This window comes from Delphinus delphis, chromosome 4 (genome assembly GCF_949987515.2).
Source record: "Delphinus delphis chromosome 4, mDelDel1.2, whole genome shotgun sequence".
Lineage (NCBI taxonomy): Eukaryota > Metazoa > Chordata > Mammalia > Artiodactyla > Delphinidae > Delphinus > Delphinus delphis.
Window position 1 is genome coordinate 74,107,283 of NC_082686.1, and position 16,297 is coordinate 74,123,579.

Consider the following 16,297-nt stretch of genomic DNA (forward strand, 5'->3'; position numbering starts at 1 on the left):
ATCTTACGGACTTAGTTCTAGCACTCTCTCTTAACTAGATGTGATTTCTTGAGATCTGGCTTCAATTTTTGCTACAGTTTTTTTACTTGATCCCTATAATTTACTGCTTGTGAAATCCAGGTTCTTTCTCAGTTTATGAAGGCATTATTACTGACATGCCAGTATCCTTCCTGTTCAGGCCTATGTATCTTTTTTTTTTGGCTGTACGCGGGCCTCTCACTGCTGTGGCCTCACCCGTTGCGGAGCACAGGCTCCGGACGCGCAGACTCAGTGGCCATGGCTCACAGGCCCAGCCGCTCCGCGGCATGTGGGATCTTCCCAGACCGGGGCACGAACCTGTGTCCCCTGCATCGGCAGGCGGACTCCCAACCACTGCGCCACCAGGGAAGCCCAGGCCTATGTATCTTTTGCCTGTTCATCTGCCATGCCTGAATTGGTTGGAGCAGATACCTAGAGGCCCTGCAGAATAAGGTGGCCTTTGAAAGACAAGTAACTGAGTAAGGAAGGAGGGAATAGAAGTACGAAAGACTTGAAATCTGTGTTATAGATCAGGCAGTCCTGGTTAGTATTTTTGAGGAAGGAACAAGAGAGGTATATATCAGAGCCATGGACAAGTATTGCGGATTTATTTACTCCATGTAGGTTTTTATTTTTGAGTCACTTAGCTAAGGGGAATATGAAGGAAATCCTTTATGGTGCCTTATTTTGATGCCATATTCCATCAAAAGGAACTGGTATCATTAGAAGAACAATTCTGTGATGCCATAGCTGGGATGTATGTAATAATAACTTAAATCTACTGTTTCCTCCAGGATCATCACCATATCCCCATTTTATAGTTAAAATAATTTGACTCTGAATGACTCGATGTTCACATAGCTTTGTGGCAGCATCTGAAATAGAAGCTAATTCTTTAACTTGTGGAACATTCTCCCTCAGCCGCCAGTCACCACCAACACAGAATTTGTTTTGATAGCTAGCTGTCTTCTGGTGAAGAGCATTCCTTGCACTTCAGTACGATCACTAAGGAATCACTGACCATGCCAGGAGAATCCCAGAGTTGAGAGCACAGTCTACTAGAAACTCATACCTCTCCAAAATGAATCCCTGAGTTTTCCATTCTTGGTTGAAATCCTTATTGATTTTTTTCATTTTGGTGGTTATCTAAATCTGCTAGCCATCCACCTCCCCTGTCAGATTCCTTTGAATAGTGCCTCTTTTTCTCCCCTAGCTAAACAAAGGAAAGATTCAATTATTTATTTTTTCCTTCAAATGGAAATCTTGGCAGATTTTTAGAGGTGTGATCAAAGGGGGTGGTTATAGGAGAAGGACAGATGAAGAGTTGAGAAATACTGTTGAGGTAAGATGTAAGAAGTTTTTGAGCTTGAGTAAAAAAAAAATTTTTTTTCTGGTAACATGTCAGGACTAGATTGCAAGTCTGTTTTTGCTTATCGTTATAAAAATGGAATAGGAGTTGAAAAACATTCAATATGGGCTATTACTTTATTGAAACAAAACCTTTCTGTCTTTCTTTGGGATTTATATTCTGACTTTTTTTTTTTTTTGGTCCTTTTTCTGATTTAGCCTTTGTGTGTGTGTGCTTGTGTGTGTGTGTTCACGTACTTCCAACTAGCACTTTCCGAACACTTTTTCTTTAACTGACTATATAGATATTTGAATGGCTATATAACATGTATTACTTTCATTGCTGCATTTATTGAATAGAATGTTGTATCCCCGGTTTGAAATTTATTTTTTATTATTTGGTGAAATTTTTATTTTTATTTTTTGGCCACCCCACGCAGCATGTGGGATCTTAGTTCCCTGACCAGGGATCAAACCCACGCCCCCTGCATTGGAAGCGCAGTCTTAACCACTGGACCGCCAGGGAAGTCCCATCCTGTTTGCAATTTAGTAGAATGTTGGAAAAGATAAAAATCTAGAAAAAAATTTCTTTTTTATCTAAGTGGGTTCCAAATTTTTCATCCTGTTGGTCAGTGGCTCATAGTAAAAGAGTTTCCCCACTTTTGGCATGAATGTTAGTATAACTTTCAGTCTAAGCTTCTAGAACAATAAATATATATATAAAACAATAAACATATATATATATATATATATATAACACAGTATTGTTTCTATAGAATAATAACTCTTGGCCTATAGTTTTCAACTGATGGATTAACAAATTTCATATTTACAGATGACTCCCACATTTAAAAATATTGAGACCCCTTCCTTCATTTACAATCTGTAAATAGTATATTAAACTTCTTTACTCAGTCTGAAGGCTTCATGATAAAGTTTTGGTTATATGTGGTCATAGTAAAGTTTGAGTTTTGAAGCCATCCTCAAATAGGAACTTAGAAATAAATATCCAGACCAAAGAAAAAAGGGGGGAAAAGTTGGGGTCTGTCAATATAATTGAGACTATTTCTGAGCCCCTCCACTCCCATGGCTTGTTACATAAGGGTGTGCTTGTATACGTGCATGTGAATGCATGTATGTACACAGTTAACAAAATGAGCAGGGAGTTTTATTTTTGAGTTAGGAAAGTGATACAAAGTGCTGATGGATGGAATTTACCATCCCTACCTACCACAGCAAGTCACAGGGTTAGCCCACATTTAAAGTAGCAGATCAACTCAGTTTCTGGGTTTTAGCTAGCGTTTTCTGTGGAAATATTTTCATGGAGGAAATTAATGGAAAAGGTGGGATTCACTGAACAGAAATATACTTACGTTCAGCTTAGAGTGCCTCTGTTTAGGATTATAACATAACTAATACTGAGAATAAATGTTATCAGCATTTTTACAATCAGTTGTCTTTGCATGTATGTTTTAAATGATAATCTAATTTTGCCGTACGTAGTCTAGTCTCCTATTTATGAATTATAGATTGGCTTGGTTGTCTTATAAAGTAGCTATCTATCTGTGAGATACACAAATAAATATTCATAAAGGTCTGTCTCATATTTTTTATAAATGCTGATTATTTTCACGTTACATAAATAAATCCTTTGGGCCTGCATGATGGATCATACTCTAGGAAATATCATAGAGCACACATTTTATATACTTCATCAACCTGAATAGAAGTATTTAAAACCAAATTTAAGATCGACAGTATACCAGTATGTGCCTTTTTATTTAAAGGAACTCCCTAATTTAATTGTTTTACTTTCTGTTTCAGATTTTTTTGTTGTGTCTCTGATTATTTTGTATGTTTTCATATTATTCATCATGTTGCATCCAGTTGCCTCTATTGACCAGATTCTTCAGGTAAGGCTTAAGCACATCAATTATTACTGATTGTCTGAGGAGTAATAGGATCTGGGATAGCAGTGGTAAATAAGACAGTAGTGGAAAATGACACATTAGTATCACATAGCCAAATGAGACTTCTGGATGATTGCTAGGGCTTAAGATCTGTCCCCCTCCTCTGCTCTTATGTTACTGGGGAAAGAAACTAAACTGTCTTTGTTTCTTTTTTCCAGGATCTCTTCTTTCCTAATTTTCGAAGATCCAGTTATATTAACCCAAAGGGAGCATAATTAAAACAGCAGCCTTTATTGACTACCTGATATTTTTCTTTCCTGTTTCTTCATTCTTTGCTTCTAGTTCCATTTCCCTTTGTCCACAAACAAATTAAATGTCCCTTGGTCTTTAAAAATAAAAGAACATTGATTCCATTATTTGACCCGTCCCTTACCAACCTACTTCTTGAGTAGTCTGCCTGTGCTGCCTCATCACGTGCTGTCCATTGAGTTCTTATTCTCGTTCTCATTAAAAACTTTATGAAAGATGAAATACTTGTTTTATACAAACGAATATGCATACACGTTTAAGTTGTTAATCATAATAGCAATAAAATAATACCTAGGAGTCCAACATGTAACCTAAAAAAAAGGTAGCATTACCAACACCAGTAAGGCTCTATTGTGCACCTTTCTCCAAACACCCAGAGGGAACCACTACCTCATTGTCTTACTTTTCACTATACCATATATGTATGAAGTCTTAAAAGATAGTTTTGCTTACTTTTGAACTTTATGAAAATGGTATCTGGTGATTGCTGCTTTACTCTGACTTGCTTTTTCCCAAAAGCCTTATTACGATGCTGCATGCATTTCATTTTCATTCTATATAGTATTCCGTTATAGGAATATACCATAATTCACTTCTCAGTTCTCCACTGGTAAATAACTGGATTGTTCATAGACTTTTCCTGAATTAATGGTCCTGATGTAAACATTCTTATACACGTCTCTTAGTGTAAGGGAGTGAGTAACATCAAAGAGTTCATCCCAAGTACAAGCAGCAAGGGGGTGGTACAATGCTGTTGAGAATTTAAAACCAGCAATAAAGCCCACTAAACGTCCATCTGCTAGAAATATCACCTTGTCGTGGGAATTCTAAACAATGTCAGTGGTAAAATACTCCTTCCATTACCACCTGCCCTACCTTGGCATACCACTAGGGCAGACCGTCTTCTGGTGTGTTCTAGTGTAAGTTTGAGCATGTGCTCTTTAGCTTTCTGAGGTTCCAGTTGTTTTCCAAAGTGATTATACCAATTTATACTTCCATCAGTGTATGAGATCTTTTGTTCCACATCTTTGCCAATGTTTGTCTAGTGGGTGTAAAGTGTGATATGACTTTGTAAGTAATTTTGATATATGGTTGGATAGGACCCCTACCCCACCTCACATTGTTCATCATGATCTTTTTGGCTGTTCCTGAGCTTTTCCTCCTCCGTATACATTTTAAGTTTATACCAGGATAAGCCCTCTTGGAATTTTTATTAGAATTACACTGGGTTTATCAAAAAATTGAGGGGGAGAATATCTCTATTTATTCAGAATATCTTTCTCCCTAAAGGTGTTTTTTTTTTTTTTTTAAAGAAGATGTTGGGTGGTAGGAGATTATTAATTTATTTATTTTTGCTGTGTTGGGTCTTTGTTTCTGTGCGAGGGCTTTCTCTAGTTGTGGCTTGAGGGGGCCACTCTTCATCGCAGTGCGCGAGCCTCTCACTATCGCGGCCTCTCGTTGCGGAGCACAGGCTCCAGACGCACAGGCTCAGTAGTTGCGGCTCACGGGCCTAGTTGCTCCACGGCATGTGGGATCCTCCCAGACCAGGGCTCGAACCCGTGTCCCCTGCATTAGCAGGCAGATTCTCAACCACTGTGCCACCAGGGAAGCCCTCCCTAAAGGTTTTTATACACATTTTTGTTAGATTTATTCCTGTAGTATTATGGTTTTTGTTCCTCTGATAAGTATCTGTTTAAAATTGTATTTTATAGTACTTTTATGCTGGTGGAAACAGTGCAGTTAATTTGGGTATTCATCTCGTATCCATCAGCCTTGTCAAACTTTATTCTTAAAATTTTTAGATTCTCTAGGATTTTGTTTTAGACAGTTATCTATAAATAGTGACTTTTTTGGTTTCTGACATTTCAGTCCTTATTCCTTCTATGTGTTTTGCATGTCTGTTAACCACACGAATGTTGGTGTGATAGTGATGTACTTGTCCTGTTCCTGACTCTACAGGGAGTGTTCCTAGTATTTCACCACTGGATATATTGTGGGCTGTAGGTTTCTGGTACATACTCTTTATCGGGTTGAGGAAGCTTATTTCTATGGTGTTGTTAACATAAATAGACGTTTAATTTTATCTAATCCTCTTTCTACAGCTGTTGAAATGATCACATAGTGTTTCTTCCAGGAGAATGTGGTGAATTACAGTTAACTGATATTCAAATGTTGAACCAACACCATTCCTAGAATAAATCCAACTTGGTCATGATGCATCCTTTTTTATATCTGCTGGATTTGGTTGGCTATGATTTTGTTTAGGATTTTTGCTTGTGGCTGCATGAGTGAGATCAAACTTGGTTTTCTTTTCTTGATGTATTGACAGGTTTGGGCATCAAGCTTATAAGCACTTTATGGATGAGCATTCCGCTTCATGGACTTTCCATATTTTAACTGATCCCTTTAATGGATATTTAGGTTGTTTCCACTGTTTTGCTATTATAAACAATGCTGTATTTGCAGGTTCTTGCACACTTCATTAAGAAGGACAAACGCATATTTAGAGGTTAATGTCAGAAGTAGAATTGCTTGGCCCAAGGGTATCTAGAATTTGAATTTTTATAAATACTATGTTATTGAACTTTGAAAAGGTTGACAGTTTATAGTCCTACCAACAGTGTATGAGCATCTGTTTCCCCACACACTTCATTCAGGGATTTAGATAAGCACTTTAGGCAAAAGAAGAAAATAAAACACATTTATATAATATTTCTCTCTCACCGCATGCCTTCTACTTCACAGCCAATTAATTTTTTGAAAGAATGCTACATGCAACTCACCTCTCACACACTCATCAACTAATCTAATCTGGCTACTACCCCTGCCAGTCTACTGAAACGGCCCTTGCCAAGGCAATTAACAACCTTCTTGTTAAGTCCGGTGGATTTGTACCCCTGACGTGTGTGTGGTTTTCTTTTTCCCCTCAGTCTTACTTGTCTCCTCAGCAGTATTTGACAAGTTAGCCATGCCATCGTTCTTGAGACATTCTCCCTGGAATTCTATGATGCTTTGCTTTCTTCTGACCTTTTCCTACTTCTTCTGTGACTCCTCATTCTCCATTGTGGTTCCAAACCCTGTGCCTGTGTCTTAAATGTTAGTGTTCCACACATTTGTGTTCTTGTCTTACTCTATCCATTCAGGTGACCTCATCCTTAATTGTGGCTTCCCCTGTAGTTGCCATCTATGTGTTGAAAACTCCTTTTTTTTTTTTTTTGCAGTACGCGGGCCTCTCACTGTTGTGGCCTCTCCCGTTGCGGAGCACAGGCTCCAGATGCGGAGGCTCAGCGGCCATGGCTCACGGGCCCAGCTGCTCCGCAGCATATGGGATCTTCCCGGACCAGGGCACAAACCCGTGTCCCCTGCATCGGCAGGCGGACTCTTAACCACTGCGCCACCAGGGAAGCCCGAAAACTCCTGACTTTATACCCTTAGCCTAGTCTCACAACTGAGCTTTAACCTGAATATCCACTAACATACTGAACATTATATGCATGGTTCACCCATCAGTTCTCTCAGTCAACATTTAAAAAACTAAGCTCATCATGTTCTCCCTCAACCCTGCTTCGACTCTGTTTTTTTTTTTTTTTCGATTCTGTTTCTTGATACTCCCATTTATCCAAGGCAGAAGTATGTGTGTATACTTGTCTTTTCCTTCTCTTTTCATGGCCAGTCTGGTCCTAGATTTTCTCAGGTTTCTTATTCTGTATCCCTGTCTTTCTCTTTACTCCAATCCCATCTGCCACCTAAAAGGAAACTATTGTTTCCTACTCAAAACACTTCTGACCCCAGATGTGTGGGGTTGTTTCACACCAGCCAGTTCTCTGGACACCAACTGGGTGTCTTGCAGTTCAGTTTTAACACTAACTACCTGGGGCGAGCACAGACCCTGCGAGTTAAGGGCATGGTCCCACAGATTGCCCCCACTCCAGGCACCAGATGCAAGTCGCAGATTGTCACCTGTACTTCTTCTGACCAACCAGCTATAAGTCATGGTTCCCACAACCCTCTTCTCAGCTTTGGTAATTTGCTGTAACAGCTCAGTGAAACACTTACGTTTATTGGTTTATTATAAAGAATATAATAAAGGTACAGGATACAGCCAGATGAAGAGGTACATCAGCCAAGGTCTGGAAGGGTCCCGAGCGCAGGAGCTTCTGTCATATGCCATTGGGATGCTTCACCCTCCCAGCACACGGATGTGTTGACCAACCCAGAGGCTCTCCAAACTCTGTAGTTTAGGGATTTTTTTAAAATGGAGGTTTCGTCATATAGACATGATCAATTATTAACTCGATCTTTAGCCCCTCCCCTCTCCCTGGTCTTTCTGGTGACCAGCCCACATCCTAAAGCCCATCAAGAGTAGCCTTATTAGGGCTTTCCTGTTCGCGCAGTGGTGGAGAGTCCGCCTGCCGATGCAGGGGACACGGGTTCGTGCCCCGGTCCGGAAAGATCCCACATGCTGCGGAGCGGCTAGGCCTGTGAGCCATGGCCACTGAGCCTGCGCGTCTGGAGCCTGTGCTCCGCAACGGGAGAGGCCACGACAGTGAGAGGCCCGCGTACCACAAAAAAAAAAAAAAAAGAGTAGCCTTATTAGAATGAAAACATTCCTGATACCCAGGAAATTCCAGGGGATTTAGAAGCTCTGTTTAAGATATTCCTATCTCTCCCACCACTCAGGAAATTGAGTTTATATATAAACTCAATTTATATATAACTCAACTCTCAGATATAAATATATCTGAGACCAGATATATTTATTTCTCATTATGTCTGCCACCACTGTAGTTCAGGCTACCATCGTCTCTTGCCTGGATCAGTATAGCAGTCTCCACCCCTCAAATCCTTGCTGAGCCGTAAGTGTCTTTCTAAAACATGCTTTATCATGCCACTCCTCGGCACTTGACACAGGCACTAGTGTGTACCTAGGTACTCAGTAAATATTTGCTGACTGAAGAGATGAATGTATGGAGGAGATTTTTTTCCTTCTTTCTTCTTCTCTTTTTTTTAGGCCTTAGAAATTAATCACAGGTTTTAAAGTGAAAACTTCCTTCTTAAATTGATCTGCACAGTTCTTTTTATGAATTTGTCTTTAAACAGTGTAGAGTTTTGAGTAGTACTTCATTATTAGATCAGTATCTACTTCATTGTTTAAAGATAGGACTTTATTTTTAAAATAGAGACTTGTTAGAAATTCATGATCTAGTAGAGCATGGGCTTTTGAGTTTGAATAGGATTTGTCTCTTAAGTTCCACCACTTTAATGTATCTTTTAAACCCTGAGTTACTTCACTTAGCGTTTTATCATCTGAAAAGTGGGTATAGTATCTACCTTGTGGCATTGTTGAGGATTGAGTAGATAGTGTATGTGAAAGTGTTTGGTGTATAATAGGAATTAAATAAATTTGGAAATTACGATATAATGCTATAATATCAACTACGTACTATATTAACATAATTTTTGTCTTACAGATAGTGTGTGTACCATATCAGTGGCGTGTAACTATGCTCATCATTGTTCTTGTCAATGCCTTTGTTTCAATCATGGTAGAGGTAAGCACTTTACATAATTAAGTGGCTGCCTTGCTGCTTTGCAATTCTTGGTGATTTAATGGTAATGGGGGAAATGGATAGGTAACATTATGGAAGCCCACAAAGAATTTCAGTTTCATTGCAGTTAAATTCATTTAGCCTTCTCTTCTCAACTTTTCCATGAGCTAATAATAGTCATATTGAGAGATAGGACGGAATTCCCTGATGGTCCAGTGGTTAGGACTCCGTGCCTTCACTTTCGAGGGCGTGGGTTCGATCCCTGGTTGGGGAGCTAAGATCCCGCATGCCATGCGACGTGGCCAAAGAAAGAGAGAGATGATTTAGCTGAAGTCATAGGTGGGAGAAAATAAGCAGTTATAAATCAAAAATTAGTGACTGAGAGAAAGGAGAGAAGATTGGTGCTCAGGTGGCCCATAAACTGGTAAACCAGTGGCCATGAAATCAGAGCACCACCCAAGTCCTGTGATGTACAGTAAAATCTCCCATTTAAGGGAGGAAAGGGAGGGGGCTCTCTCCATGAAGTATAGTAAATCTTAATCATTAGAGAGTTTATTGAAATTGTAAAATAGTGACCATGATGAACTTACCCAGTCTCAGCCTGATTGCTGGAACTTCTTCCTTGGTATTTACTTCTAAGTTTTCCTTAGAGGGAAGAGGTCTTAAGTACTCTTTGATCCATTTTATACTGTATAGTTATTCTCCTACTAGGATGCCTTTAGGTCAACTTCTCTAAAAGGAGATAGTAGGTTCTCACTTGCTGCTTATTAATAAAATTTGGTCTGTTCTCAGAGCTACTATTATTCACTGTTACAATAGCAGTATGCCAAATGAAGGAGATACAGTTGTGATTTTTAAGTTAAGGCTTTCATAGGGTAGGCTTTTGAATTAAAATTAGGTAATTTGTGGGAAACATGTATACTTTAAAGATAATGGCTGTAGACTTGGAAATTATGTTTAATTTGATATTTTTCTAAAAGATGACTTGGTATTTAAATTGGGGCCATAGTGGACAGCATGGTTATTACGGTACTGATCTTTTTAAGTTGCCCATTTTAATGTATTTTTGCTGTTTTATGGACAGTAGAAAGCATGTCCAAGATACTGTACTTTAAAAGCTTTCCTTTTTCTATAGTATAAGTTCATCTTTTCACTCAAATGTTATTTAAGATAAAATCTTTTTATAAAACAGAATTTCTAGGGAATCCTTTCTTAATCTCCCTTAATTTATTCTTGCTTACTATCAAAAGAATTATTTTTCATCATATGCATATAGATATAGTTGTATATAGGTAGAGATAACTCAATTCACTGTTAAGAAAAATACTTCAGATTATAAGCATTATTTTAATATGGGAAAGCCCTGAGGATTCATATAAAAGCTATACTTCGTAGAAAATTTATCAAGAATTTTATGATGATTTATATTTGTTACAAAAGTCCTGTTGTTATTCTTTGTCCTTTTGCAATGTAAACTGAAATCCTCTCTATGAAAGCCAAATCATGTTTTTCACGTATGTCTCAGCATTGTGTGAGCCTTTTTAAATGTACGCATTAATGAACAATGACATAGTCATTTTTAATTCTTAACTCGCTGGACTATCTCTCAGAACTTCTTCCTTGACATGGTCCTTTGGAAAGTTGTGTTCAATCGAGACAAACAAGGAGAATATCGCTTCACCACCACACAGCCACCACAGGTTGGAAATCAGCCCTTACTCTCAATTCTTCACGTCAGTTGTGTACTCTGCATTGTGTAGGGTGGTGTTCTGTTGTGTGTTGCTCAACCTTTTCCTCTATGCCTGGCATTTCATTTTTTTGTAAGGAGTCCTAGAAGATTCATGGCAAATATTTGTTACAGTCTTTTTAGGACTTCAGAAATTTCATAAGTCTCTTTTCCATTCCAATCCGTATCTTCTCTGTGTGTGAAGGTCTTGTTCTCAGTGGTAAATTTTTCCATTTCTGTCTGGCTTAAATTTTATGTTTTCGGTTTTTATGAGTCCCATTAGAGGCTAAATGAGATTCATGTAAATAAAGTTATGGAATGGGAATTGTTTCTTCATGGATCAGAGTCCAAAGGTCAAAATTCTGAGGAAGTATTTCTGATTTCTTGTCGGTTACTGTGCCTTAATTTTGGGTGACTTTTTGGTTTTCCCCAGCATATGTCTCTCATCATTTAGAAACATTTTCAGAGAGATAGTGTTCATTTTTATACAAACCATGGTTTAAGGACTTTTGACTTTCTTTGTGGTGAAAAGAAAAGAGAAGCAGATGAATAAAACCCATTTTTTGGTGTTAGGATGTTGAAATTCTTGACAGAAAATATAGGTTAGTCTCGTTTTTTAAACCAGTACCATTGAATCACAGCTCTGAGCAGCTTTTTGAGTATAGAGAACTTGACAGCATAAAGTTCCACTCCCTCATTATTGTGCCCATTGCTGTTTGTAGGTGGGCGATATGCTTTATACACATGAGTTCTAAACCTGTCACTCATCCCAAGCCAGAAAGCAGCTTTCCGAATTCAAGAGGATTCCCTGGCGTGGGTCACTCACTTATTTTTAGCCTTCTTTTACCTGAGTAGCTATGTCCTGAGCTTTGCTTTGGTAGTTCATCAGGCTTGATGCCTGGTGTAGCAGTGTCACAGGATCACTTTATAAGAAGTTCTGTAGAGCACCATTTCCTTTTCTAATGCTTGATGATGAGTAAGGATAGTTTTGTAATGATGTGATAAGTCTGGAATCTGCTTTAGTTTCTTTTTCTCAAAGCAGTGTAAGGCACAGTTGTCCCTAGTAAGTATGACCAGAGCTGTGTTAGAGAGAGGCTCAAGTCCCTGAGCTACATCTCCTCTGTGTCTTGGTTACCTCACTACATTTCTTCAAAGGGTTAACTTCGGGTCCTATCATCAGTCCTCATATAAAATATTTGTACTGGCAAGGCCTTGGCCAAGGAAAACATTTCCATTGTTTTTAGCTTTTCCAAAGAGATCTCCAACTATTGATCTAAACAGGAAATGCAGGTTCTGAAGAGGAGCTGTACCCTAAGTCAAAAGTGGGTATCATAAAGCTCCTTTAAAACATTTGAATTGGAAAGCCTTCCTTACTTTTCAACCAAAATTAAATGGCAGAAGATTCTATAATTTGCTACATCTTTTTTCTAAAATTGTGTCCTCATTATTTTTAAGAGTTTGTGCCTCTTATGTGAGGTTGTACCTCTGAAGTGTTCTGGGGAGAGAGTGGTCTGAGCAGGGAGGCTCCCACCGGCCCCATGTGTTTACCAGTTCTGAGCACCACTGAGTAGACAAGAAGTTTGGCCTTCAGTTTCCAGGGTCATGTTTTAAGAAAGCATTTTTTAAATCATTGGCTTCAGAAAAGAGAGTTCTTATAACCTCTTAGCACAGAATGCTGTGCTTTCATCTTCCAACGCTTCCGTTTGTAGTTTGCTCTCACTGTTCATATTTGTGACCCTTGGAGAGCCCATCCGTTAGTCAGATTACTGTAAGGCTGTAGTTCTCAATTAGGGGTAATGCCCCCATCCTCCCAGGGACACGTGGCAGTATCTGGAGACATTTTTGTTTGTCACAATTGGCAGGGGTTGGGGGGTGGGGGTGAGGTTGCTCCTAGCATGTGGTGGGTGGAGCCTGAAGATGCTGCTGAGTAAACATCCTACAGCAGCGCCCACGACAAAGACTGTCTGGGCCAACATGTCAGCAGTGCCGAGGCTGAAAAAGCCTGCCATAAGGTGAAAAAGCAAAAGCAAGTGAAGATGAGAGTGACCTGCTACACCTAGGAGCCCATTCTGTGCTCTTTCCTACCAAGAGTCCCATGGGGTCTTCTAAGATCGCAGCTCTCAACCTTCTCTGTTAATGTCGGGGGAAGAACAGCCATATTTCTTCATTCCTTCCTTACCATATAAACCCAGACACCATTGAGTAAGGTTTGAAGTTTCACAGCTAAAGACCCTGGACTAGGCTCCAGGTCTTAATGCAGTTGAGTTATGAAGTCGAGAACCTCACCTAGAAATCTCAAGTAACCACGTCCAAAATATCTGGTGATCTGCAAGACAGCTATGTAACACCTCCAGAATCCTTCCAATCTTAAGGTGTTTCTAACTTCGTTTTATACATAAAGAAACAGCATTCAGTCAACTTGCCGTGGTTATGCAGCTTATGAGTGGCAGAGCTGGGAGTTGAAGCCAAGGTTTCTGATTTCAAGAGGAGTGTTTTTTCCACTGTGCCACACTGTCTCACATTATGAGGCCACAGAGATGCAAACTAATAGAACAATCAAGTGACAAAATGGAGACAAAGAACAGCTACTGTTTTCAAAACCTACTTTTTATGGTAGATACTGTGAGGCATTTTGTATAAATTCTCTCTAGTTGTTACAACCACCTAAGAGGTTAGGGTAGAGAAACCGAAGATATCCCTGTCTTCACAGATGAGGAAACAGCGTTAGAACTGGAATTCAGGTTCAGTTTTATCTGGGCCCAGGACGTAATATTTCTGTAACAGAAAGCCTCCATCTGTTCTTTAAAAACGAAATAAACCTTTAGGTGTCATTTTATTTAATAGTAGACATTTTAGATATTATGTTTATTTGGCCCACTGAACATACATACAGCTGATCTAATTTAGATACAGAAAGATTTTTATATAATAGTCACTTATTTCCTACAGTGGTTCTTTTTCTTATTAATGCACAGTGGCCTCAGTAAATGTCCATTGAATCAAATTGAAAACAGGTTAAATAAACCATTTGTAAATAATCAAAGTTAAAACTTTTATGTAACTAATTATTTGTTTTTCTGTAGTGATCTTTAGCAGCTCCAGATGTTAATACTTATTCTCTGACAAAAAAAAACATTCTTGAGATGCAGTGATTTTCAAGTAAGGATACTCATCACAAATGCCTTGAGCTCCACCTTTGATCTACTGAATGAGAAGTCTTCAGTGGAGGGGCCCATCACCTGTGTTTTTCTGTACAGCTTTACCCGTGTTTGAGATCTGTGCTTCATATTCTCTTTCGAAGAAGCGTTTGTGCCTACCCTGTGTCTGGTAAACTGAGGCTGCTTAGTGGTTAGATGTGGAACTGGAGTCATACCGTCATGTATTTTGGTAATGCCTGAGAATGTGTCCTGATTATGTTTCCCTTTTGGGGGAAAAATCCAGATGTTAGCTGTAGTCTTTATGCCACTTAGGATATTATTCGAGTTTATTTAGATAGAATGCTCATTCTGATTGTGTTTGTCTTATATTCAGGATTGGTATGGAAGAAGAGTTTTATGAAAACCACAGCACCATTACAACATTTTCCCCATAAGCATGGCTTTATATCTTACATACTGCCTATGAAAACATTTCCTAAAAGACACTGCTAGTAGTTAGCTGGCATTGGGGTTCTGGAATGAGCAGCTTGGACTGGTCTAAAAAGCAGGAGAATTTTAGCTGTAGATCTTTTTAAAAGTTCTTTGTGTTTTTTCTGCTGGGCTGTGGTAGCCACTTTGCCTTCTCTGAGGGATACACTTGGTTATTTAACCACTCCTTTCAGGAGCAAATCACAAGATCCAGTTGCTGGGGCTCCTGTGTTCTGCTTCAGAGACTTACCCTAGATGTTAGGCGAGGCCTTGGTGCTCATTCTAAGCCCCGTGACGCTTCATCTCTTCCCTCTCCTTGTGCAGTGCTTGCCTTTGTCCTGTTGCCACTGTCTTTTCTCCCTCGATTTAGTTCTATTCTAGCATGCCTGTAGCACTGTTTATTTTCTGTACCAGTGAATTATGTTGTTTAAGAATGTCTGTGGTATGCTTGTGTTTGTAAATGAACAAGCCTATGCTTGCTTATAGTGTATTTTTTGTGTATGCTGTTTGGGGGAGGTGAGGGTACAAGAACAAAATATGAGTCTAATTGTAGTGGAGGGGGGATCCCTAGTGTTCCTTGTGACTGAATTTATTTTTAAAATTATAACAGGTGTATGTTGCTTTTAATAGGGACATGAGGATTTTTGTTTAAAAAAGCATGCACATTAATGTGAAAAGAATTGTGATTCAATTGTGATTCTGTTTGCAGTGGATTTCATTTTAATTTTATTGCTTGCCTCATTTTCCACAGGTGGGGAAATGATGGATTTTATTATTTTGTGTGTGTGTGTGTATGTCTTACATTTGAATACACTTGGCTGTGACTTTCCTTAACTCAGCCTGTTTTGCATTGCTTTCAGCCCAGCTGGCTCATCTGGACAGACAAGGCTTATATGTTTCTGCCTTTTTTTTTTTTTTAAAGTCAGCATTCACCATTCGCCCTTTTCTGTGATCCTTTAACAATGCTACTTGCTGTAAAATAAAAAGTGACAGCTTTCACATTGATTTAGGAACAATGAATTTTTTTCCCCCTGCAATTAGGCGGAAGAATTTAAACACCTTGGGGAAGAGATAGGTCCAAGTAGTGAACTGTCGCCTCAGATTAAATATTAAGGTTTGTCATGTATACACCTGTACCGAAAAGGAATTCTTTGTTATTTGGATCGCCTGAAGAGTCCTATAGCTAACCTCTTCTATATTCTAATGCTAAATGTTTTCTTGTGGACTTCCTTTGAGGTGATGGTAATAACTCTGCTTTTAGCTATGACAATAAAGAGGCTACTAGATGAATAATCCTCAAATCTGCATCCCCACTAACCCACCCCACCCCTAATCTGTATCCCCACTAACCCACCCCACCCCCAATCTGTATCCCCACTAACCCACCCCACCCCTGATCTAATATAGCTTACTTGTGACAAACCACAGTCTTTGCCTTTAAATTCTTGGTAATGGTGCAGCTTACACTGTTTTGTCGACAGAGTAAACTAGAAGGCCTTCAAAAGCACGTCGTTATTGTGTATCACGCTCTCTGCCGCATGCCCACCCCCAGTTTTGAAGAAGGAGAGAGTAGTAGGTTCCTGGTGGTTGTCTCAGTACGATGAGACCTACCAAGTCAAAGTATGAAAAAGTTTTAAAGAGTTTTCATTTTAAAGTATTTTTGCTATTCTCCATTGGCCAATTTAGAAACCTGTGTTTCAGGGTCTGTGTTATAGCAAATTTGCCTTTCTTGATCATGAAGATATTTTGAGAGTTAACATTAGAATGCTTCCAGAATTTTGTGAGATTACAGCTGACCCTTGAATAATGCCA

At 39.1% G+C, this 16,297-nt stretch overlaps 1 protein-coding gene across 6 annotated transcripts in view; it reads left to right on the top strand.

Annotated features, from left to right (window-relative positions):
• ATP13A3 (ATPase 13A3) overlaps window positions 1-16,297 on the top strand; it is an 81,538-nt gene that overhangs the window by 60,503 nt on the left and 4,738 nt on the right. For 4 of the 6 annotated variants that reach the window (XM_060010918.1, XM_060010916.1, XM_060010917.1 and 1 more), the window contains 3 exons: window positions 3,190-3,278; window positions 9,056-9,136; window positions 10,744-10,833. In XM_060010918.1, coding sequence (XP_059866901.1) covers window positions 3,190-3,278; window positions 9,056-9,136; window positions 10,744-10,833 — 260 coding nt within the window. Of the gene's footprint in view, window positions 1-3,189; window positions 3,279-3,493; window positions 6,761-9,055; window positions 9,137-10,743; window positions 10,834-16,297 lie in introns of those variants that run through there. The other 2 variants (XM_060010921.1, XM_060010922.1) reach the window with 2 other exon arrangements.